The sequence below is a fragment of the Malurus melanocephalus genome, unplaced genomic scaffold (assembly GCF_030028575.1).
Source record: "Malurus melanocephalus ecotype Western Australia unplaced genomic scaffold, MMel_1.1 scaffold_104, whole genome shotgun sequence".
In the NCBI taxonomy this organism is placed as follows: Eukaryota; Metazoa; Chordata; class Aves; order Passeriformes; family Maluridae; genus Malurus; species Malurus melanocephalus.
The window spans coordinates 408063-434698 of record NW_026623336.1 but is presented as its reverse complement, the minus strand read 5'-3'; the positions used below and the strand labels follow the sequence as shown (position 1 = coordinate 434698).

General features: G+C 40.9%; 1 protein-coding gene across 2 annotated transcripts in view; it reads right to left on the bottom strand.

Annotated features, from left to right (window-relative positions):
- AGO2 (argonaute RISC catalytic component 2) overlaps nucleotides 1-26630 on the bottom strand; it is a 44421-nt gene extending 17791 nt beyond the window's left edge. For both annotated transcript variants that reach the window (XM_057369161.1, XM_057369162.1), the window contains exons 1-3: nucleotides 26481-26630; nucleotides 9502-9697; nucleotides 5615-5735 (exon numbers count right to left, since the gene is read on the bottom strand). In XM_057369161.1, coding sequence (XP_057225144.1) covers nucleotides 5615-5735; nucleotides 9502-9697; nucleotides 26481-26511 — 348 coding nt within the window. In that variant the 5' untranslated portion in view covers nucleotides 26512-26630. The remainder of the gene's footprint in view (nucleotides 1-5614; nucleotides 5736-9501; nucleotides 9698-26480) is intronic.
- Between the last annotated feature and the right edge of the window lie 6 nt (nucleotides 26631-26636).

Below are 26636 nucleotides of genomic sequence, written 5' to 3'. Positions count from 1 at the left end.
GCTCCATCTTCCCAAAGGGATATTTCAGAAGCCTGGAGTGCCTCCCAGCTGGCATCTATCTCCCTGTGTGAGGCAACACTGCATTTTGGAGGTGCTTGTATCGAGCGGGAGGTCTGGGCGAAGATCCGATAACCTGATTTCAGATCCCTGACACGTCCCAATGCATCACTGCTCGTGTCAGCTCCTGCATGCCTAAAATAAAACATGGGCTGTCACCACCTGCCAAGATTCATGAATTTCTGGTATTTGCTCTCAAGAGCATGGGAGTGCTTTACATACTATTGCTGCAGACATAGCTCAAACAAGAGAAGAGGAGAGTTTTAAAAGAGGAAAGAAAAAACAAACACCAACYCCACAAACAAAACAAAAAAACRACAAAACCTTCTTATTCTTAAACACCCAAGGAAGAATAAATGACAACCCCCAAGTACCAGTGATGTGGTATCAGGCAGGAAACACGGGCACTTATTTGCCCTGTTATGCCCTACTTTGAATTTTTTGTCCAAGAAAAGGCGGCAAACTACTTTTGAGGTAAATTACTTYAGCCAATTACATGGAATTATTTGTAATGCTGATTTCTCCTCTTTCTTAAAACAAAGAAAGTCTGAGTACCAAAGTTTTTAAGCCGACTAAAATTAAGATTTGTCTGAAATGATCAGGAGGTCTGGGAGTGACAAGAAATACCAAGATAAGAGTATCCTTTGTGCTGGATACAAACAAAAACGTTGTATTTTTCCCTGCTAGGGAGCTTGTAATTTAAATATAAACGTCATCCACTTAACAGGCAAACTGTAATTAGCACTAATAATAGGTGGCTAACAGAAAACTATTATCTGCCAGCATCTGGTTTCTCGCAGTAATTCACTTCTTTGGTCCAAAAATAGGWAGGAAATACAAAACACAAATAAGAAGCCTTCCCATGTGCCCCCAAAAGGAGCAGACCATCCAGAGTAGGCACACAAAATTAATATTACAKCTGCATCTCTCCTCTAGCACAAACATCATTCCCCAGGGAGACCCAAACAGAGCACACAGCTGTGGGAGAGCAGTGGGAACTGGAGTTTTATCACAGGGTCACTGCTGTGAAGGCCAATTCTGCTGAAAGCTGTGCAAASAAAGGGACAGGTCTTCAGTCACAGGTTTTTTCCACCACACCATCAAAAAGTCCTCAATTAACATCTCATTTACAGCAGATGGAAGATGTCTGTTGCACCTGACCTGCACTTTCCTTTAGGGTTCATCATTSCTRCTTGAGCAAYCTGGWCTAGTGGAAGGTGTTCCTGCCCACGGCAGGGGATTGGAACAGGATGACCTTTAAGGTCCCTTSCTGCCCCAACCATTCTATGATTATTTCCAATATTGTTAATATACAACTAATCTGATTATTAAYCACTTTGGTACCCTTAATCTAAAAAAAAAAGGACTTAATTTTACTTTTTCTCTTCTCCTGGAACCAATTTACAGAACTCATGCATCATGATGGAAAGGAAAATGTGGATGACTCTGTGCTGCAGTACCCTTGTCCCTGGTGGAAATAAAAGACCCAGGACTGAAGAATTTCTATTCCAGGTGCCCAACTGCAGTTAAGTTTAACAGAGCTGTGACTGCTGAATTTGGCCCAAAAGAATTTTGATGATGGGTCTAACTTTACTCCAAATGAGTTAAATCAAGAGTTACTGCTCAAATAAGTAAGGTTTAAATACAACTTKCCTGGAGTCTTTTTTCTTAAATATCTTACTTGCTTTACACACTACTGAAAGAGTTTATTTAAAAAAAAAAATTAATAAAACTATTTTTTAAAGTGTCCTTATTCCACACCCAAAGTCCAAATATACTTTTAGGCATTGCTAATTACAATTTTTCCTCTTTCAGTAATATTTTATTTATCCCACTCTGTACTTTGGAGGAACAATAAACACATTCATGTTTGACAAAGTAAGCGAAATATGAAAAAATTAAGACAAAGTAGTTTTAGATAGGAATTTTACTATGTCCTTTACTATTTAGGATAAACCCTAAAGCAAAATTTTATTGGTATATTGCACATGGTTATATCATCTATTCCCAAATTAAAAAAAAAGGTTTACAATGTCAGGATGCTACCTGGTAGACCCATTACTACCCTGCGACAGAGTTGACATAAATTTGCAGCTAAGGGAGCTAAATGAAAGGGATTTTACTGCCAGGATGTAAAAAATCATTAAGCCTGTAGAAAAATTCCAAAGCCATTCTTAAAAGGAACAGGTCTTGAAGCTGATGTGGTCTGAAYRACTCCCACAAATCAGCATTATCACYATTTTAAAATAATGAAGATTAAACCTGACCATGTGTTTCTGAGGAATTCTTAGTATTCCTTTCTTTCCATAAAATATATGCAACATCACATGATTATTTTATCATGCTTTGAGCATGATACAATGTACTTTTTCTCTACTAATCCAAGAGCTTTTCCTTCTCAGGGATTCAGAGGAAAACAGATTAAAAATAAACTATGGATGTAGGAAAGAGCTCTGCTTCTGTCATGTGCAGAGTCTTTAGCAGTACTTCAGACAAAGTCAGAGGAGCAAGTTTRTGGCCACAGGCAGGATTAGCACTTTCCTTCTGGAAAAGGGAACAGCAGGATTTCTGTATCAAACTGCTGTTCTGTTCATTTCTAGTTACTGTTTTTCTAATTAAAGACTAATTAAGATGGAGGTTAAGATATGTCAKTTGCTCTTGAATCTTGCTAGGTGAGAAAACTTCCAAGTTCAGATAAAATTAAATTCCAGCTTTTAATTCTAGAAAGACATTTTAAAGAAATACACCAGCAATGCAAGAATTGAATACAAAGCTGCTGTCAGAAGTGACATGGGTTTGCTGTGCAAAACCTACAAGGAAAGAGGAGATTATTAATATCTTCCYACCTTGACAGTGTCCTAAACACTTCTTCTCAATGTGTACAAGTAAAAACTAAGAAAATACCGTGTTAATATTTAAACATTCCATATTTGTTCTGAAAGGTTTAAAAAAAAATGAAGAAATTAAAGAGTGAAAATAAGGTATGGTAAGGAAGAATCGCAAACAACTTTGATAACGATGAAGGCAAAGCAGAAAATTATTTATACAGAAGGAAAACTATAAAAGMAGCAGAGATGTCAGCAAGGACAAAAATACAAGCCCAGAACAACGACTACCAACAAGAGACGARGACAGAATGCATTAATTAACTTAAAAGAGTAACAGGAGGGGAAAAAACCTTGGCAATTTGGTATCAGCCCTCTGTTTAGCATCAGTTCTTTCACCACCAATGAATACTGCAAGTCAATTAAGATCTTCCACTTAGATTAATCATGGTATGTTCAGGAATCTTTCCAATATGATCCTAAATGTAATCAGATGTGCAGTAAACTTACTACATTTATTATGCACAGAACAGTCAAAAAAAAAACCCACCAAAGAAACCTAATCTAATTATGTTGGGGGAAAGTCCTAATACCTACAAGATTTATACTGGTTTAAATCATGCTTAAACCAATTTAGCACCATGTAAAAATTTCCTTCATTAAGCTAAATTTCCCCACGTCTTATTTAAAACAGCTCAAGAYTTATCTCTATTAGCTCTTTCCTCCAGAGTAACACTAATATATGTAGAGCAGAACAACTGCAAAATTCCTATGCCCATGAGAAACACAGAAAAAATAAAAGTTTCTTGAAAATCGGCCTAAATATGAACCAGAGATGAAACCACCTGAAACTGCCTCGTGCAAAACTCCACTACAAACACTCTGCTCAGACCACCCATTCCAAATGAGCATCACTCTGGCAAGACTGGGAATGGATGAGATGAGCTCCTGGATGAAATGTTCCTTTTGTGCCTGGAAGGACAAACAGGACTCCATTCCTGATGCTTTGGATTTTAAAGCCCACATATACACTAAATTACACATGGTAAAACTGAAGTCTAGGGACAGTGTGCCAGCAGGAAATGCTCTTGATGCCTCAATTCCTTTGTGCCTGTGCAAATGAGCATTGTAACCCAAACCTGGGAAAAGGCTGACTATGAAGATTTTTGTTAATTCTGTCCCACCCAAAATGGTTATCTTGTCAGAGCAAGTAGGGTCAACTTGCATCTCAAAGTCTCATTAGATCTGAGGATTAATCTGATCCCTGTTTATCCTCTATAGATAAATCATTTTTTATTTACCTTTACTTATTAAATGCAGAACTTCATAAATGTCATAACATATATTATTATTCTTCCATAGCTTGTAAAGTATTACAAGGCAACTCTGTGTGTATCCAGAGTTGYTTAAACCCCTAAGAGACTCTCATCAAGTATCCTTCCACTTTTGGCAAATACTTCGCAGTCTTGTGTTCCAAAGCTGTAGAAACTGGAATATTGTATGTGAAAGGGGGGAGAAAATCTCTAAGACTTTTAATGATTGGTTTACAGTTTTCACAGATGTTACCTTATCAGTTAATGAAAAATAATTAACACTGGAGTAGAGACTGACCTTTACTGCATGGCATCCACTTAAAGAGATGGGGGTGGGGGGGAGAATAAAAATTACATAGGTGAGATTAAGAGCTCAATTCAGAGAGAACTATTAACTTTGTCAAGCACAGCACAGGCACACAATATGAGACAGCAGAGGATAGTCTCAACTATTCTATAGCTGCTGAACTTCAGAGGGCCTGAGTGGTTCCCAGTTTCCACATTTCTCTGTATTTCTCTTTCTCCCTTACATTTTGTTTTTATCTACTCTGTTTGTGACCTATGGCAGTCCTGGCTTGTAACAGTGCAGCCTCCCCCTGCACCCCCAGCAGAAGGAACTACTGCAGTGCCAGCAAGAATGACTGTGCCCTCCCTCAGGGACTCATCTAAATGAAAAAAAAGCACAGAAAATTCARTCTGGTATTGGAYCACAGATGCAYAGGCTAAATTATTTTAYAGGGCTTGTTGTGTTAGCATGTTCYAACAGAGTCCCTTCCACTTCAGCAGTCAATGGGCACAGGAGCAGCCACAACCAGAGCCCACAGAGGTCACCGCCCCACTCAGAKCTGGCAAACACAACAGAGTCCTCTCCAAGTGCCCCAGGGCAAACAYTGCAGGTCTTAACCTGTGCACTGCAAATGAATTTGGCTCTCAGTCATAAAGGATTAGGGAAGAGAGGTTCCAACAGAGGCAACAAGAGAGATGGAGGAGCTTCTTCCAGCTCCTGATAGTGACAAGAAGCTTAGAGTGGGYCCTGATGAGATTAGTGAGGTGACACAAGCACTTGTTGCTGCCCGGAGCAGTATTTTCCCTCCTCTCACCCAAATTCAACTGTGCTCTCACTTTTCCCTAGTGTCAGTCTGGAGCTCATCTGCTGTCTGGGGCAGCTGATCCAGCTCCCCAGGGCAGTATAAACCATGACAGTGAGGAGAAAGAGAGTGAGGAATGAAGGGATATAGAACAGGGAGTGATCACTGGGATGGTAACAAGCTCACACTTGTGTCCTGCCAAAGCACACCCTGAGCAGAGGTGGCAACAAAGACCTATTCCAGAAATAGAAAATCAGTTTCTACTAGTTATTAGAAATACTCTGCAAATAGAACATTAAAATCTCTAGAAATTTTTCTATTTAAAACTTACTTTATCTCTCCCAATGGGAAGCGGCATAGCTGTGTAAAGGTTTTTTCTTCCATCAAACACTGGTTTGCGATCCCCAAAAATCTGGGTTTTAAAGTGCTGAACCATATGCTCCACTATTTCTCTGAAAATGCAAAAAGATTAAATTAATCCAACTTTTCACTTTGAATGTTAAGCAGCAAACACTAACATTAATATTTACCCATAGAGACATTAGGTAACTGAAAGGATTGTCCACTTCTGTCCAYTAAAGGCAAGAKTTGTTTGATTRATCTGAATTGAAAGCAACTTTTTCACAGACTACTGTTTTCTTAAAACTGCTATTTTTAGTTTTTCAGATGYAAACTTTCCTTCCTCTTTTCTGTGACCTGTACTGGAACTGGTGAAGTGAAAGCTCATGCTCTCTCAAGCTCAAACAAGAGGTGCATGGCAGCTGCTGGGGCTTCAGCTCCCCTGTCCTACAGCCCTTCCTGCAGAGGACCTTGGACCAAAAGCTCAGCAGCCTGAGCAGCTTTCAAAAATATCATTATCCCAGCTTAGAGCCCCAGTGTAAGGAAAACAGCCTATGCCAACAATGACAGCGAAACTTTTTGCAGCTCACTGGGAAAAGTAACTTTGTAATGCAGTTTCTTCACAGACACAACAAAACTGTTTATGTGTATTCAGTGGGACCTGTGGATATTAGAAGTACACATTGATTTAAGTGTGGCTGGAATTAGGTTGTGTGTTTCTGTGAACAGGTAAACCACACACATTGCTCTTGTTAAACCACCGTGTTTACACGCTGGTCATGTAAAGCATTTCAGCAGTCAGTGAGAGGTCAGTTGGAATAATAACATCCTTTGATGCCAAAGATCTTTTGGTCCCAATATCCCAGAGAGACATCTTTCAGGCTACCTGTAATACTCCAAATCCATCAGCAGYCTGCAATCTTAACACACAGCCTGGGGCAGAAGAGCATTAAGAGGCTAAAGTGACACAGAAAGGAAACCATTGTTCCTTCACTTCTGCTGACAACTTCCAGCTCAGAGATGCTGGAGGTGACTGTTTCATGCACCCTGCCTTGGCAAGGCAATTAACACAGCACTCAGGTATTACAGCACTGCAAAATCTGAGTTGGAACTGAACTCATTCAAGAAGAGAATTAAAACTGTTTTAATTGGCAATTTCTTCACTGTGTTCAAGGGCTTATCTCAAAATGTGACCACTAAAAGAAATTAATCTCCTGCAAAGCATGAATCAAACCTGACCCATTAATACCTGCCTCAGATCTGAGTGTCTGACTGTRCAAGTACATAATTGGGAGGGTGGGAGGAAGAAGGTACTTTTCAACCTTSAGTTTAAGATTGAGCATGGAAACCCCACTCTCTTTCTGAGCAAGTTCTTCCRATTGTAAACTGCTTTATACAAAAAATGAACACTTCCACTTAATTAATGTTTTCAAGCTTCAAACCAYATCCACATTTAGCAATGGTGCTTCTCAGCTGTGGGTGGAGATATTTTCATGGAATATAAGTTATTTTCTCCATATGAAGTTAAAAGAAGAGTTATTTACCACTTCACTGACTTCACCCCTTTGGGACTGTTGTTCTACCAAGCTCATATAAGCACACCATGAACTCTAGGCTGGCAACTGCAGGCAGAGTTCACCTTGCACAAGTCCTCAAAAATTCAACTGAGAACACCCACAGTGAAGAACCAGACTCACACTGCCCACTGTGCCCATCCAACTACCCAAACAGATCTGGCCTTTCTACCACATGTACAGGATTGTAGCCAGACTGTATTAATTCAGGAGCACATTGTCCCAGCTGTGTTTTCCAGTTCTGTGTTTTCCAGTTCTGCTCCAGCTCATRTCTCAGTGTGGAACYTGCACATACACTGGACACATCCTGCAGTGGGTCTGCAGGGCCACAGTACAAGCTGAAGTAAAATTGAAGAACAAAGTTGGCACAGATGAGGGAGTAGAGCAAAAAWTAAAATCTCCCTCTCTCCTTTCTAAAAGCTACAACATATGAAGTAATGATAAAAACTACTTACTATATACATGTGAATTATATAACCATATAATAGGTCCCAAATACTAGGAACATGCAAGTCAGCTGTAAAAAAACATCATTCAGAATTGGATTACATGTGCATCGTCCATGGTTTTATATAAATATATATTAGCACAAAGAAATAAATGTATAGACCTAGGGCCAAAAGGTCACAGCTCATAAAAGCCCAGGTGCAGGTGAGTGCAGGTCCATCTACAGAACTCAGCAGTAAGCACTCAAAAGAAATAAAACTCACTTCAGTAAGTGAACCCAATTTGTACTCTCACAACACTGCACTGAGAAACATCCACCACACCACTGCTGAAGGCATCTATGGCATCTCTGCTTACTGCAAAATGCATTTAATCYGTGTGGATCTGTACCTGCTCCTGCTGCCACAAAAGAGGAGTGACTAACCTGACAAAGCAGAGCAGGTCATTAGCTGGCATTAGAGAAYGAACTTGCTGCTGAATAGAATCTCCCTTTCCAGTGAGAAAAACTGCTTTAATAATTATGCCCTTTGCCACTGGCAAGCAGCCATGCACTGGACTGAAGGGAGGTGATCACACAGAAAACACAYACGAGCTGTGCAGCACTTGGCTCCCAGAAGAGCTACAGAGGCAATCTGGATCAGCCAACAGCAGCTGGCAGGGCTGGAGTGATGGCAGGGTATCASTTATGGAAAGCAAAGCTCTCACAGCTCCCACTATGAAAAAAGTGACTGCTCCAAGTGCTTTTCAGTGCTCCAATGCATTAAGAGTATCTCAGTGAAAGCACCAGTTGCCCTTGGGCAAGAAGAGAATTCAGCTTAATACACTTAACAACGGTGTTTGCTTTTAAAATTAACCTCAGTTCTCGACTAGCTGAAAAATTAAACTTATAATAGATAACCACAGGAAAGAAAACAGAGCAGCAAAGCACAGTGATGCTGCTTTGTGAAAACACTATCATTACCAACTGCTCAGTGTAASAATGGAGAATGCCCTCAGGTTTACTAATTCACATTAGGGAAACCGTGGCTTTCAGGTGGCTTTTTTGACTCCACATTTTGTTCATTTTCATGACTGCATATTCCACCCGTGTGACCTTTTTCAACAAGGAAAGGCTTTGCTCTTGAATATATAAACAGGCCATTYCAATCCTCTACAGTCAAGGTGTAGTTGTGATGATGACACTTGTGGTTTTCAGTTGATGCCAAGTCTCGTTCTCAAGTTTCACTTCTGGCAACGCTGCTCTTTTTCAAGTCAATGAAGTTGCATGCTCTGACTAASAGAGCACAGATGCCAAATGCAAGACCTGGCTGCTTGTTTCCCTGGCCAACTGATCCATGTTTTCACCCTGCTATCTGTTTCAGGAGCAGTTTTCCCCTATACAGGATCTACTGATGAAGGATCATTTCTTACCTGCTTCGGTCTCTCCACATTCTCTCCCACAAACAAATGGGTTTAGCCTCTCCTTGTGAATAGGGAAAGGTGAAAAAACAAGCTGGTAACACCAGCTCCCTGCTGAAGGACTCTTCAGCCAATTACACTCCAATATTTAACCATATTTATAAAGTTGGCTTTTACTGACCCAGCTTCACTAGAGCTAATAAAGTTTATCCATCTGTCACCAGTGGTTTCAATCAGCAGCATCCTAAGATATTGAYAAATTAAATCTAAGTAAAGAYGTGAAGAAAAAGGWAAAGRWAATGSATATGYWRTTGATGGATATGTAAACTTGGAAGCRATCAGYACAATCAGTGATTAAAGCCAGACACATCTTCCCAGACAGTGAGGACACCTGACTCGAGCTTTTTCAAAGAAAAACAAGATTACAAATAAACTGAGGAAAGGCAAAGGACAGTTTTACCTGTTAACTCTTCTAGGACATTTTTCTGGCTTTATATCCAATTCATAATGGTAGATATCTATTTTAGGAATGTCCATTTCAAAGAAGTTGGCCTGCAGTTTGATTGTTCTCCCAGAAGTGCCAAAATCTGGTCGAGGAGGAGGTTTAAAGGCATATCCCTGTATTGGTGGTGGCAATGGTGGAGGAGGTGTGAGCACTGAAAAATAGAGAAAGCACAACTTAACCATATCAAACTGATATTTCAACAAATTTACAARTTATTTGACCAGTAAAGCCCAGTACGTTTAAACCATGACTCTTTTTAAACAACCTAAAAAAAAGAAAAAAAACCCAACCAAATCTTGTTTTCAGGAGCTCATGAATCATTTTTTCTTTCTCACGCTCCTAGCCCTGAAGATTTTGTTACTGAACAAAATCTTAAAATCAGATGCATTTTCCTATACCACAAGTCAGCTGGGTGGGAATTTCACAGGCCAAGAGGGAAAGTGAGAACCAAGTTTTTCCCCTTTCCAGGGAAGAACCTTCATTTCAAAACAGACCTGACCACATTGATTTGAACAAACACGTATAAAATGGAGTTTTTTTCACCACTTTCCTCCACGCTGCAGCTCTCTGCAAAATCCTGTATTAGAAATAAACTGTATCTTACTGCTCCCTTTACATAGAAAACAACCAGAGCAAATATTCTACTGCTGCTGTGYTCAATTCTTGAGTTCAAACATGAGCTGTTGCTCAGACAATGTGAAGCAGAAGCGCAATGGCTTCTTGCTGTTGTTTCAATCCAGCAAAGTCCATTAAAAATCCAAGGAGAAAAGAGTGAGGTACCAACTCRAGTATTCAGAACTTGTACAGCCTCAGTGCTCAGGTGTTCTGTGCTCTGGAGCAACAACAACTTGCAGGAAAGTCTTCACATGTGAAATAACCCAGGAGGTTTCTTRTTACTTATGTAAGAATCCAGGTGTGGTTTCCCGGGATTATCAAATTCAGTTCTCTGCTAGCATCAGAACCAATTCTTCATTAACAGATCAGTCATCACTTTTCCACCCTCCTTTTCTCTACTGGAAAGCTGTTCCAGAACTGTGATGCTCTGATGTTCTGAAAACATCCTTCCATTTTTATTTAATCCTTGGCAGGTTATACTCGCTCGCCTTCAGGCTGAGTACTCCTGACTGTACTTTCAGATTTAAACCAAACTCCCATTTAATACTGAATTCTAGGCTATACTCCTTCTGTTAGTTCCTTCCCATAAATCAGGCTTCATCATTCTCATCCTTCCTGTCATTTTTTAAGCCTGTGCATTTTGAGCTTACCTTTCCTGGAGAAGAGTAAGAGATAACCACATGAGTGCTTTCATCTCTCCACTGGAAAAGGCAGATTAATGAGCCCTAAACTGCTTTTGCCTGCTGTACCACTGCCTTGTAAAGGCCATCCTACTAACTTTCAGCATGCACCAAATATTTAATCAGATTTGACACTGGGAAAATGATAGGGGGTTTTAAGCTATTCTTTTTTGAAAATCTCGTTTCACAGCTTGTCTCCCAAACATATTCTGAGGCATCCACCCTTTTTAATTCATGCTACCRAAATCCAGTTTCCTTTTTCATCCCCTTCYTTTTATAAACATTGCATTTAAGCCTGTGATTCTCCAACACAAACTCAATCAACATATTAAAGACACTTCTAACTGAAGATCTGCATTTCCATGACCTACAACTTCATGTTTCAGTACTTCAGTTTTGCCTTCAACAGCAATACAGCAATTTCCATTTTCATTTGAGTATTATTCATCCACAATGCCTTTGCAGTGTCAACAGCTGYCCTGAAAAATGGAGCAAAATATCACCTTAGCTCTTATCTGTAACCCAGTCTTGCTTCGCATCTGAGCTTATCCACCTCCATCCCTGAAGGCAAGATAAAACACCCAGCTCAACAATTCTGCTCTGCATTTTTTTTTATAAATTCCTACAGATCTTGACTTCTTGAATTTTCAYCTTTTCCCAACACTTCCAGGCACTCTGCTCACTCCATGTTTTTGACTGTGATTAACTCCCTCAGGTGGCCCTGCAATCACACATCCCCGATGTGACAAATTCACAGTGCTTGTGTCATTAAGTGGAAAGAATCCTCTATTGTGGCTAGAACACCTAACAAAGTTATTTATAGCATTATCACTATAGCTGGAAAGTAAGAGAAAAAAAATACTCCCACAAATATTTGTACTTGCAATAAGCCAAAGATTTCTGTGATCCACCTCCAAATCTGATCAGGATGTGCACAAAGCAGCCACCTCTACTCCTCCAGAACTCATCTGCCATCATTTCCCCCCACCAAAAAAAATATTAAAATATCTGTCTCCCACGTATGTTTACAGTCATTCTGTTGCTAAATCCTTTACAGATCACCACTGTACACATTTTTATTTCCATCTTTCCGTAACAGAATGCTTCCATTTRAAAATTATCCTAGTCATTAACTTAATTCTGTGATTTTTTTCTTGTGTGTATTTCCATGATGCTCATAATATCACCCATTTAAAAATCCTTTAATTTTCTGCCTAGGCACCTGTATTTTAGCATTTCTATTTTTGTTATCCACGTACTACATTCCACATTGCCTTAGCTCTATTATCTGGCCAACTGTTATCAATCTATTGATTTCCCTTCTTTTCGCTGCTGAATGTTATGTCTTCTCACATTTCTGTATCTACTGCCACTTCCTAATTCCACTGCCCTTCCATTGCTATGCCATTTATGGTATGTCAAGACTAYTTTAAGAAATACCAAAAAAATTAAAAATTAGAAGCACAAAGACAAGCCTCATGGAATGGGACACACATCACCACAAGATATTGATGCTGCCAAATTAGGTAATTTTGAAATTAAGCAATACATCCTCCTCCCTCTGTTTTAAAATGAGATTGTTTAGTGCTTCACAGGGGTGTAGCAAAGCCATATCTGTAAGTGTTCAAGGGATCAACACAAATACATGTTGCTCAACGCTACCACTACATTCCTCCACTGCAGTTTAGTGACAAACAGTGAATAAAAGTGAGAGTTCAGCCTCAGTTTTGAGAGTAAGATGAAATGCTGAGAGAAGCACAGACTCCTGTGGGGTAAGATGTGAACACAGTTTTATAACCTGCATGACTCACGGAGATAAAAAAAACCACCAAGCTGTCCAGAGAGCAGTACCACTGCCACCCCRTATTTTCATTTTAAACAGTTTTTTCAATTATTTGGGGTTCACAATCCAATTAAAGAAAGGGGGGGCGGAGGGGGAAAGCGAAGCTATTTCTGGCTCAACTCCCAAGGCAAACTTATTTAGGGCAGGGTGTTGCTTCAAGGAGATAAGTACTGTTTATTAAACAGCAGCAGTGACCCGATAAGCACTCAACCTACATTTCTGCCGCCTAAAACAGACATGGATGTGTCAACTACAGCACTGAGGGATGGGAATTGAACTTCAGGGGGAAAAACTAAATATTGCAACCACTAAGCTGAATTGACTTTTTGGACTCCTGCCTCAAATTAAGAATGCAAAAATCAAACTATCTTGTGTAGAACGTATTACAGCAACCAGCTGTGTAGAATCACAAAATACTGAATTTGGTGCTGACAGAACAGAGAAGTAAGGCTTGACCTTCTATCAAAACATGACAGAAGCCTTCAGCCTTGATCATGAGGCACAATTGCTACATTCAAAGTGATTSAGCTGCCCCATCTCTGTGTTCAAGAGAGAATTCTCCTGCAGAATTCCCATTATTCACTCACTTTTAAATGCAACAGAAGCTGTATAACTACAGGAATATTTTCCTTAGTGCCAAGGCTCCTACTAGGAAGCTTTTGCAGCCTGGTGAGGTGTAACTAARGATATCACTGGACATCTGAGATGCAAGTGATGCCCTAGCCAAGGAAATCTGCCAAAATTCATGCAGAGACTCCTTCATGAACACAGACGGTGCTTCTGGAGGCAGTATTTCAAAGSACTGAAAAATCTACACGCATTCCTGAATTTTACTTTTAAAGTGTTGTCAAGGAAAGAAGGAATTAGAAAAAAGATGAAAGTCTAATAAACTGGAGCATCCATGTGATAAGTATTGTAAGCTCCTCACTCATTTGCTAGATGATAAAATGAATAATGAGAACATTTCAGCCTTGATATGATGATTGAGACCATCAAGAGCCCCATTTTCAAGGTGTGAATTAAGGTGAGCTGGGTGTRGAATAATGAAGTGCCCCTATGCTGTCTTTAGGCTTAGTTTTATCAGGAAAGAAACCAGACTTCCTATTATAATTAATCCCATTTACATAAACTAAATGTTCATGGCTATCAATCTTAAAAGAAGCAATTTCTCTCCCCCCAAAAATCTAGAAAAGACAGATATCAAGAAAATAACAGTCTTGTGGCAGTTTTATGAAATAAAATTAACTATCAAGCAAAATTACTCTGTCAAAAGGTGGGGGAGGGGTAAAGGTAGCAGAAGAGGAAACCTGGGCAATCACAGAAATGCCATGTTAGTAAGAATAATTTTTGCAAATTGACAACTATTGCAAACACAAGGCTGGCTGCTCTTACTCCAGCACATTACTGAGGATCAAAATCAGAGATAAGAATGACTCAGGGAGTGAGCAGGCCAAGACACTCCTAGTCTATAAAAGGTGTGAATGAGCCACACACTTTGACGAACTTCTACTCCAAAATCCACACAATTATGTAATGAAAATTTTTCAGAACCTTGTGCTCCATAACCATTTCCCAGACTTGGAGCATTCATTTCTTTTGTCCTTCATCATTTTTTAAAGCTTAACTGCTGGYCTGCTCAGCACACTGGAAGTGCTGCCAGTCAGCATTAAACTTGCACATTGGAGATTTTTTAGCAAAGAATTATGCAATTTTAATGTGCAGTCAGAGGCCTAATGAGTTACTAAATAAGAAGGGGCCAAACGAGTTGCATGGAAGGGCTTGTCGACACAGGAAATCGTCTGAGCATAATTATCCCAGTGCAATTATATCAATAAGTTTCCTTGTGTGGCAAGTCCTAACTCATATTTAATAACTGGGTGATRTTTTCACAATCCAGTAGGTTTTAGCATTGGGCTCATGCAATCTACATTTGCCAAGGGGAAGACTCTCGAAAACCATTTTTCTAAAAATACAGTCTCCAAATGAAACTAAAGTGAAGGAAGCCTTATTTGAAAGCCTCACTTTGGGTTAAGGTTTCCAGTATCAGATAATGGGGCTGCTCTTCCAAATGATCACTGCAGGTGTTTTCAGGTACAACCACTGTGCACATCCACTGCTGCCTCCAGGWCAGTCACTGATGCCATCACACAGATCCAGAGACGATGCATCGCTCCTCGGGCAGAAAATGAGGTTTAATAACTTGTCCTCAACTAGTAAGCAGCTATTTTGCCTCAAGAACTGCAGAAAATAAATGAAGTGACAAATGTGTTCATCATGACCAGGTTAAGAAGAATCAAGACTGGCAAAGGAACAGCCTCCAGCAGCTTCAGCACAGAAGCAGAGGATCATGAACACAGAACAAAAGAAGGGGGAAAGAGCCAGACTGATTTGTCAATTTTGAATATCTTAAAGGACAGAGTTTCCACAACACCTCTTACAACCTGTTCCACCCCCGTGGAAAAATAAACTTGCCTTCTACTCAACTGGAGTTTCCTGTGTTCCAGCTTCTGCCCCGTTCTGGCGCACCTGCCACAAGTCTGGCTCCATCTGCTCCAAAGCTTCCCTGTAGCCACTTGTAGTCCCTTTAGCCAGTTGTAGAAGCTGGAAGATCACCCTTTTACCCTTCTCCTAAGGCTGAGCAGAYCTGATTCCCTTCACCTCTCCTGGTGTGCCATGTGCTCCTGCCCCTGCCACCTCAGTGGTGGCCACAGGGCTTGCAAAAGCGTCATGCCCCCTTTAGGAAGTGCTCTTTGAAGTGAGAGAAAGGGAGACTTGGAGAGGGGACACCCCACACCAGGGGAAACAGGATTTCCACAAATAGTTATTCAACTACCAGTAACAGAGGGAATTCAGAAAGAATGTGGAAAACACCCAGTACAGATCCTTGCCAGGACCTGCACAGGGTTTTTATGTATTTTAGTAACACATATGCAGTCAAAACAAGAAAAAAAAACAGGGAGTTTAGCCTTTTCTTTTTAGGACGCAACTAAAGAAAAACTTGGGGCTGTTCTTCAGGTTTTCTGATGGTGTRGGTTTTACAAAGAAGTTTAACTTCTGGCTTTCTGTTAAGAGCCGTTAGGGAACGATAGGAGAGAGGCTGACAGTGTTTTCTATGAGATAAGGAAAACCCAAAGCTGCARCTCATAGTCCCTTGATATTTTGGGGGCAAAGGAATCTATATGGAACCTGTAAGTCTGTCTGCTGCTCATTAAGCATGTTTTAGAGTATGGAAACCAGAAAYTCTTCAGTCAAGCTATAACATTCTTGATTAGATAATGCATAACAAAAAAATGTTAYARAYTTATCTGTGAATCTCCAAGAATTCAACAAACCACAAGGACAGTAGAGGAGATGATGTAATCAGATTTTCAGTTATCATTTCTGATGAAACTCCTCTCTAAAGGTTCTTCTCGTCTCTCAGTGAGAAGCTACCACACTTTCTAGCCACAGCACATTGCATTGTGCCAAGGTGGGCTACAAGTAAAAGAGTTGTCTTAAAACTGGTGAGCGAAAATGAAGGAGCTGTCCTCATACTTGGTCATATTTTAAGTCCCTTGTATGACTACTGAGATGTTTGATGCTACTCTGCTAGATTGCTTCCAATCTCCTACTGCTGTAGCATGAAATTAAATGCTGTAACAAAGAGTAAAAGTGTTAAACAGCACTGCCTTCAGACCTGTAATCTCAGTAAGTTCAGTAGACTACTCTAGACATCATTTCATTGAATAATTTTCATTTCCTGTGAAGAATTCAAGCAAGATTAATTCTCAAGTCAACCCTTTTACCTACKGAAAGATATCCCTGCCCATGGCAGGCAGGTTGGACAGGATTATCTTTAAAGGTCCACCCCAACACAACCCATTCTGTGATGATTTCGTCTGGATAAAGAATCAGTTACAGGTCTGCAGCTCCCTTGGTTACCCTGATTCCTTTTTGACCTCTAAAGATGGAGATATGATCTCTTCATGGTGCCAGAAGTGATGTGATCCATTGAGACCAGAATCACTCCCAGACACCAACGGTGTGGGCGAGTGCTGCAGTCRGAGATCAAAGGGAGAAGCAAGACACCAGTCCAGATTGCTTTTTAGTCAGGACCACATTTCAAAGAAGAATATGTAAGAACAAAAGAAATGAAGAGGAAGACATCAAGACACYAGCAGAAAGCAGCAGGCAAGAAACTAAGAAGCCCACAAGCTGCTTCTGGACAATGTCAACCAGCAAAAGACACCAAGTGTTAGTACTTTGCTTTCCTCCCACATTCTCCTTGCAGCCTTGACCTTCAAAGTCAGCCTCCCAATTTCTCAATACCAACAAGCTGCTTTTCACCACCTACAASTGGGGTGAGCAGCAGCAGAGCACCACCAGAGCATCCAATGTACAGGACTTCCATCCTCACTGCTCACAAACCAGGTACCTTAACCAATCTCTGCACATGGAATTTTACTAAGTCCTACCACAACCYTTCTTAAGAGCCACAGAGAAATGCTTTTAATTACAAGCTGCAGCTTGAATTAAGTCATTCAAATAGCAAACCTCATCCAAACAATGGAGAGATGGTTACGGCTTGCCCACAAGTCAGCAGCCCAGTTTGAAGTTAAATGTGAATTCAAAGTACAAAATAACTCCATCTTCAGACAAACCTCWACTCGATGGAGGGGGAAATGGAGAACATACTTAGTGCTATTTATCAAGTTGACCATCATGATTCATTCCCTTTTCCATGCCTTAGAAAACAACGTTGAACTAATTCCAGATGTCTTTTCTAACGATTTGAAATACAGAATATAATGGTATTTTCTGCATTCATAAAGAGCAATGCCTCCACTCAATACAATCTCTATTCTTTGCCATTTCAAAAGACTCAAAGTGAATAAACCCAGTTTTTCCGGGGGGGGGGGGAAAGGGGTGGGAACAAAAGACCCACCCACTAGCACCTATTACCCCCTTCAGGCTGCTTCTTCCCTAAAGAAGTTAAGACCAGAACTTCCATATTCACCATCCCACATTATGCTTCCCTTACCCTTTGTTTGAATTTCAGTTATGAAAGAAATGTGGTACCCCCACTTTCTGTACTACCTGACACTTGCAACTGCAGAGGTATGTAGGAAACAACCTAACCCACCCTCCACTGTCTTTACTTGTGTTTTGAGTCACTATAAGGCTGGTAAAGCAAGACTTCTTCATACATCAGGATTGACCCTTCCAAAAAACTGAACACACAAACTGAAGTTTCCATCACTACTTAGTGTGAACATGAGACAGACAAGGAGTTCCATTCAGGCCCCAGGAGCCACAGTCAATCCAGCTGCTGCCAGGTGCATAGCTGAGCTCAGCAGGGGTATAGGGCCCCAACTCCATCATTAGGAACTTCAACACCTTCAGCACACATCAACCACCATCACATAACACCATGAGAACTGTGCAGCTCACCCTGACACTCCATTACCTCCATACCTCATGATCTCAGTCTTTCAGAGATTTTTTTTTTCCTTAGAAATAGTAATGACTGGTCTCTGCATTACAGTCATGAGCAGGTCCAGGACAGATTAAGTCACCTGAACCAGAGGTGCAGTTCTCAGCCGTGTCGCTCCCCCAAACTTTTACCAACACCTTTCCCTTCCCTTGCCATTACAATCATGCCTCTCTTTCTGCATTACTAGAGACATCAGAGCCCACTGATGCTGAGGCACACCAGCTCCACTAAAATTAATGAGCTCTAATGGCTCAGGCTCTATTCCATGGCCACTGGCATGTCTTTCCAGTGTGCTGTGCCTCACCAGCTGGGAACTGGTGCCACAGAGGCCCCAGATCCACGTTCCCTCTGGGATTCGCATTGTGCACAACTTAATGAAACACAGAAGTGATTTGTCTCAGCTAATTAAAGAAAGAAGCTAGGATCATTCTGTTTTCAGTTGTACCTTTGCAAGCACATTTCATACCCACACGGGCTTTGGCTGGCAGTGTTTTTGTGTAAAATCTAAAAATAAAAATTAGGGTGTCTTTATTCCTAAAAACTTTTAAATGTACAAAATTCAGCTGTAGAGTTGTAATTCAGAAGTAGTCATGTCATCCTCAAAAAAAAAAAAAAAAGAAATCTTTTCCCATACCCACATTGGATTAATCTACAAACACATGAACACTCTCGTGGTTTAGTTTTAGAATAGAAAAATTCCCAGTTAAGAGCTGAGGTTATGCTKTATTTTATCATTTTAGATAGTGAAAGCAGCTGTAGCAGCATCTTCAACATCCAGTACTATCTCCTGCGGTTTCCACAGATAGGGCTGTGGTTTTCAGCATCACTGAAAAGAGGGCAAAATGCAGGTTCCTAATAGTGGAATAATTGAGATATGACAGCGTAGGCTGGCAGCAGAACTCCCCCCTATCAGAATTTTTTTTCCTATTACACCTCAGGGTTTTTCCCTCCATCTGCTTCCTGTAAGCAACTAAAGTTCTCATATTACTTGACACAAACTAAAACTCAGCTGTGAAAGGTAAAAGAAGTCACATACAAGTTTGTTACAGAGGCCTCCCTGAAATTTGACATTAAGGAGAATTTGCAAGGCAAACAATTAGGAAAAGACCCACCACTACTACATTCTTACCACACAAGGAGACCCAGACAACAAAGTTTCATTTCCTTGCCCTGGTGGGAAGTTTCCCCCTCCCGAAAGAGGCTCTGACTTTTTAAACAACACACCCTTATGCAAATACCTTGAATCCTTATGAGTTATTCCTAAGCAYTCCCTCATTAAACAATGAAGCTCTTCCCAAAATGAAATGCACTGGCTCACCGAGAAATTAATTCTTCTGTATTGTCATTTCTACATGAACTTACATTTCTTCTCCATTTTATTTTTGTTTTGTTTGTGGTTTGAAGGGTTSGTGGTTTTTTGGGTTTTCTTTTTAAACCTATGTCTCTCAGTAGATTTCTCAACAGAAATATGTAAGTCAGCAGAGCTGAAGATGACGAGTAGTGTTATTTGAGAAACCTTAGGTTTCACTGGCAGTTAAAAACCACAAACAAGAAACCTCATTCTCTCCCAAACCCTTTTCTCCCATGGGGATTTCAGAGATGATGGAAGGATATGATGGGGCAAGAGTGTACAACCAACCAACAGAGAAATAAATAAAGAAATAAATAAATTAGAAAAACAGTAGAAAGGGAACATTACTGCAAACCACAAGCTGTATGAAAGGACAGTGAAATAAGTTCATTATCAAAGTCAAGAGCACAGCAACATTTGGACAGGAATTCACCCTCTGTATGTCCTTTAAYAGCAAACACTTGCTCAACAAGTTTCAGAAGGTATATAATGAGGCCCCAGTAATAATTATGCTTTAAAGCTTTATTCATCTACATGACAGGTTTAACTTCAAACAATTTTTTGATTGATCTAGCTAAGCCAGTGAAACTTCCCCTCTTGSGAATTCTTCTAAAATTGGCTTATTTAAAATAAATTAAAGTAGTACATCCACACACACTTCCTACTACTAAGTTAAAATTTAAATTTCATTATTTTCTCACATTAATACGTTCAATGTAAATTTCATTACTCAACTAGGAACATTTAAAAAGGCATTATTGAGACAAAAAGTTGCAGTGCTCTGACCTCTGACATGAGTAGCTCAGACAAAGCCACCCACAGTGTCCAACACTGCCAAAGCAGCTCCTCAGCTGGTCACAGAAAAGTTCATTTTTTTCCTAGACTATATACAAAATCATCAGTTTCACATGATACACATAGTTTCAGAAACTTATTTTCCAGCTTCCCAAGCTAACAYGCTGAGATTAGTTTATTTCTCAAAAAAATACAGAAAACTTCAGTTTTGCTCTGCATCCCCTCTTCTCAGAACAACATAGGTCAGATGTGACACAATGAGACATAAAAATCATGTCCTGTTTAAACACATGGTCTTCAGATGTAGACATACTTTAYGAATTATGTGCTACAGGATCAAACTCCTGACATGGGTGCAAGAGTTAACATTAAGAATATTCTCCACCTTCTGATTAGAAAACAACTTGTACAAGGAAACTAAATCAGATTGTTCTAGAAGAGCTTTTGGGAACAACTGTAGAGCCCAAAACTGCAGATGTYTGGAGTTATTCTGCACCTCTAAACAGTTAAATATTTTAATGCTTCTCCCAAAGATAGAGACTTGTACGACTGCAGACTCACCATGGCATATATTAATGTTGAGACCTGGTCCCCAACAACCTCACTGCAGGTGATAATAAACTCGCATGCAACAAGACAGAACACAACACAGAACACAGCTGAGCAGCATTACAAAAAACAGAACAGGACAAACAAATTCAGCACAAAAGACTGAATGACTCTTGCCACACCTGTGGCTTAAAAAACAAATCCATTTTGCAACCCAAGTAGTAACAAAATTTGGTAGCACTGTGGACAGCTCAATGAGAAGCCAATTCAAAAGAAACACTCAAAGCAAGCTTTGGACTGACCTGATTATGCCATGACTCACAGTACTTTCCCATCTAAATCACAGGTTTGCTTCCACCTTGGCTGTGGCCAGTTTTTTTAAGTCATGAAGTTAAAAAAAAAAMCCACAAAAAACCCAAAACCAAACAAAACTCTTCTTCCTAGAAAGCGTRGGCACCAGGTACCACATGGCTTCCCAGCTGCAGCAAATCTATAAAGCAGGGCATTTAGGAGAAGTAATTTTGCTTAGTATGAAATGCAAAGAGAGAGTACAGCAACAGATGAAATAATGCTCACACTGTTAACTTTTTATTTGAAAGCACCAAGTTTACTCTGAAAACAGTAAAAGCAAAACCATTAAAATGGAGATGATAAAATGAATTGCACTAATCTGTGGTGCTCACTAAACAAGCTAAAAGAGACAACTGATTAAAACAGTCCTGAGTACATAAAAACACAAACATCACCTCAGTCTTGAGGATTTTAAAAAACCCACTTCCTGGACAGTACTAGAAAGTCTCTTCAAAGCACAGCTTCTTAGAAATGGCTACCAAAGGGACTCATAAATTACAACTCTGGTGTAAAACATGAGAGACATTATACAAGTTCAGTCTACCTTGGGTTGATGTTATTCAGGTCTGTCTTCTCCCAATTTTTGCATTATGAAACATATAATAAAATGTGTAAGCTAAAATTTCGGTACTGCAATATATGTGAGGAAAAAAAAAACCCAACCAAAATCCCCTTGCACTGAATTCAAAGGGCTGTGCTTCCCTAGTCAATAGGATAAGAGCTATTTGACATTCTAGTGGGCTGCTTTGTGAGAACATCAGAAAGGATGYAAGATACTAAAACAAATTAATTGAACAATGCATGGAACAGATCCCTACCCACAGCCACTACAGCTAAAACTACGTAATATTTTCCACTGGCTTTTTTTTTTTYTAGTTCATAACTTACCAAAAATAAGATACTAGAGGTTGACTTTTCTTCACTTTCAGATTTAGTAAAGCGTTTCTGGTAGGCTGAGTATTAGAAATTTTTGTCCCTAAAAACAGGGCCAAGTATTTTGCTTAAATGTGAAATAAGGGAAGCAAAACACAACAAAATTTGACAAGCCTTACAAGTTCTGGGAAGCTGCTGTCAGTAGGGACTCAGCCAACATGAAGAGAACTTTCATCAGGTATGTGAAGTTCCTAATTAGTTAAAACTATCTGTGTTTGCAAAACCAATTTAGCAGAAGTTTACTGCATTCAATGGCTCGATCCCTGAGCTTTCTGGAAGGCCAGAATGTTTAAAAGGGCTGTTTTCTGAAATGGAAAAATCCTTCTCTCCTWTACAGTTCAAAGGGGTAGAAGAGCATCAGATGACAATCTGAGACATTTTCTCTTATGGAGTTAAAGCATTTATATATCATTCCCACCCTTCAGTGAAAGAGAGGCAGATTGGGGGAAATAGCAGTGAAGGAAGGGGTACAAATTGTGGGGGAAAAAAAAAAAAAAAAAAAAAAAAACAAACTTTCCTGAATGTCAGGAAGGTCTGGGTGTTCCTTTGCACTCCTTCTGTACATTACAATGCACCACTAAGTACACACAAGCACACAACAATTCTGCCAAAGTAAAAAACTTAAAGAAAAATAAATACATAAAATCCCATGTAACTTCAGAGTCAGTAACAGAATCACTGCTGAAAAAGGTGTTTCACTTTTCAACAGCAAATAGGAAAGTTTGTTGACACATCTGACACCACCAATTATCTTTCCATCGAGCTGCCTCATCTTTAACCCACCTGAAGACAACAGAGTTATCAGAGGCAACATAATGATCTGGATTTTTTTTTTCCTTAGAAAAATATATTGGTCATACAATACAATACATTCAAAAAAGTTATGTTGTATTTTGCAGGCTGTAACTCTGTCAAATGCAATTTCAATTTTAGGAAAAACCCTCATACAAAAAGGAAGAGAGCTGAAGCTSTACATGAAGTTTTCATTCCCTCCTCTATGTGTGGCAGCCAGCAAGGAGTTTCAGCATTAATTTACTGTCTAAAATTAAGCCAAAGAAACTGGATGACTCTGTGATACCAGCAGCAGAGTAAGAGCAGGTCCACATCCACCCCCAAAAGAACAGAAAAAGCCTTTTTAAGAAAAGAAGAGCACACCTTTAACAAGAGGTACAGAGCAGCTCTYGCTGCCACTGAAACACAAGCTTAGAGGATACTGGTGGAGTTAAATTCCATCAGATGAAGATATTGCCATTTCTACTACCCCAATTAAGGCATGAGCACAACCATTCCCTGCATTACATTTTAAGACTAAAGACTCCTAAAGAAAATGAACATCCAGCATCCAAAATCTTCAAGAAATTATATGGAAGGTAAAAACAAGTACACACACTGAAAACCAAACTGACTTACAAGTTTCAACAGTCTATTCACAATTTTTAAAGGGTAACTTACAACTAAACAATAAGAAAARAATCTTTAGTTCCACTGATTTGAAAAAGTTATTTCTTGTGCTAGRGAAAAAAAGGTAGTATTTCACATGCAAAGCCATAATCAACTGCACACTCTTTTTCAGACAACTGCTGCTTCATCAGTAAATTAAGACCTTCAGTAGAAGGCAAAATCAAATATTCTTTCAGAGAATAATAATATTCTTTCAAATATTCTTTCAAAGAATGGCATGCAAAGCTTAGGATTTGTAAATACTTCACTGAGYAGTCTGAGTTCCAGAAGTTTACACAGCTTTTAATTAAGTCTTTTAACTGAATGRCAGTATTCTTACTATGCCACTTCAACGTTTTTCTGTCCTTCTAAAAAAGGCACACCAAAAAGTAGCAGCATCAAACTGTCTCTTTTAAAAAAGGGAATTATCTCTCAGATTTTTAGATTTTTTACCTCTCACACTTTCTTGAAGGCAAAAAAAACCGGTATGAGCAAAATGTCACAGAAAATTCAACACCAAGTCAAGAACTCAGACAGTACTTGGGAAAAAGGAATAGGGATCATTAGGTTCCTAACTATGGAAACAGTGATTYCATTACAGCCTCYCCTTRTATACAAGCCCACCTTATTCCTGAYGTAACAGCATGTTTGAACAAACTTTCCACATTTCAGCAGCAATTTTTTTAATCAGTCAGATACAGCCTTCTAACTTGCTTGATACTGTTTCCAGAAAAAAAAATTAAGACTAAAATAGCAAACCATGTGGCAAATTGAGCGATTCCTCTGGCAGGAGGCCAGCACCAGGGGCACCCTCGGAACTGAGCTTGTCTGCACAGTCCAATTTGGCAATAGGAGCTGAGAGAGCAAAGCAGCATCAGCAGCGCCAGGATCCGGGATCCAGCAGATATGAATGGAGCCTTCACTTGGTGTCAAGGATGTGCTGACAGACCTGTAGAGGCTGCAGCTCTCGTGTGTTCACAGCAGCYGTGGCTCGGTGAGGGGTTGTAAACCACACTTCTACTCTCTCCTCCGAGCAGGATTTCACATCAAGTGGTTTTGTAGTTTTCCGATTAACATGTGGAAGGGGACTTCGCARTCCCTGCTTCCAGGCTGGTACACAGAAYAGCCACAATCTCATAAAAAGCTCCAAGATGCCCTGCCTTGTGTGTGGAGTGGAGCAGGAAGCTGCCTGGGCTGCTGAGGCTCTCCGTGGGTGATTTCACAGGAAGGAAGCAGAGCCTCACCATGTGGAGAACAACTCGCAGCTCCTACCCCGACACAGACACGGCCACTGCCCAGCGCAGTGCAGGGGGAAAGAGCTGAGCCACGCAGATAAACTCGGAAGTAAACAAGACACAAGATGAGTTTGGCTGGCGAGAGCAGAACAGCGAGAGTTCAAAACACACACCAGTGACAACACASAGATGCCTAGAACTTGGTGAAAGTCAGGAGCCTGAGGTTAAGAGGTTGTTGTTCCAGGAAGGGGAAAACATTCTTTCACACTGAACGTGGGGCCCCGATGGCAAACGGCAGCCACCAACTGGGAGATCATTCCAAGTGAAAGGGAAAGTGGTAGGATCGGATAGAGAGTAAATAAAGATAAAGAGACTCCCACACAGATAACTACTCTCAGCCCATAYGCTGGTAATATTTTTAATTATCTGCGTCCTTAAACACAATTTCAAACAAGAACTATCACCACGAGGTGAACACAGCAGCAGCCCGATGTGAGCCACCATGAGCACCTGTAAACTCCAAGTGTACCTGTGCCCGAGCAAAACAACCCAACACCTGAAGCCACCACAGGTTTACATCCATAGTTCTGMACAGTTATTGGTACTGAAACGTGCAAATGATGTTACACATGAAAGCAAAGTCTGGACACACAGAACTGTAGAGACCTATCCGCCTGTGTTTGCCTGCTGTGCTAGCAAGAGCCTGGTGAGAAAGTAAAAACAGAGAAGCTGTACTTCAAGGGGAAAATAATCATCCTGATTGTCTTTCTTGATTATTGCCTCTTCAAGAGAACCAAATCAGAAGGAGAAAAAAAAAAGGGGAAAAAAAAAGCCAGCATCTAACTGTGGATCCCAAGATATGAATGCTTTAAGACACGTCTGTTACAGGTCCTCTATTTCCCTATAGTATTCTTTGCTAGATTACCTCTCTAAGGAAAGTGATTTTATGCAAAATCGTTGAGAACACCAGCACAAAATAAAGTTCCATTTATTTTGAAACTTTTCAGGAAGAAAACTACGTGCCAGTCACCCAAACACTGCTGTTTCTATGTGAGAATTCTCACCACAGAAACAGCCTAACACTGAAAAGGCAAAAACAGTCTCATACGAACTGTACAAACTCGCACAATATTAACCTGTATTTCCCCAAAGTGATATTAAACGTTCCTGASAGAGTTGGTAACCCTTCTTTGCACGTCCACCTTTCCTTTGCGGCCAGATTTGTTCACACAGAGCCTGAGAACACCAAACGCTGCCCATCACCTCCCCGACATGCGGACGCTTCACCCGCACCTCCACACCGCGACTATCGCAGCGCGGCCGCTGACGAACACGCGGCCGGCCGGGAATCCCAGGATGGAGCCGGGAGCGAGCAAATGGAGACCCCGGTCCGCTGCGGGAGCTGCGCCGGCCTCAGGGCTCGGCAGAGGAAGGGGGGAGCGGGGCAGGGAAGGCGACCCTCCCCTCAGAGGGGCCTCCGGACACGCGGCCCTGCCCGAGGTGGCGGCGGCGCCCTGACCCTCCTTCCTCCCCCGGCCAGCGCGGCCGCAGCTCCAGACAGGCCCGAGCCGGGGGGGGCCAAGCGCTCCTGGGGCTCCCCACGGACACGGACCGGGAAAGCCGCTCCGGAGGGAGCGGAGGAGGGAAACAAACCCGGGCGAAGCCTCACCGGGTCCGGCGGAGGGGGCTCCCGGGTACATGTCTCCGTGTGCGGCGGCGGAGGCGGCGGCGGCKRCTCCAGGGGAGGGCACGGGGGAGGGAGCGAGCCCGAGCCGCGGCTACGCTGTCGGGGGAAGGGGAGGAGGAGGAAGGGAAGGGGAGGGGG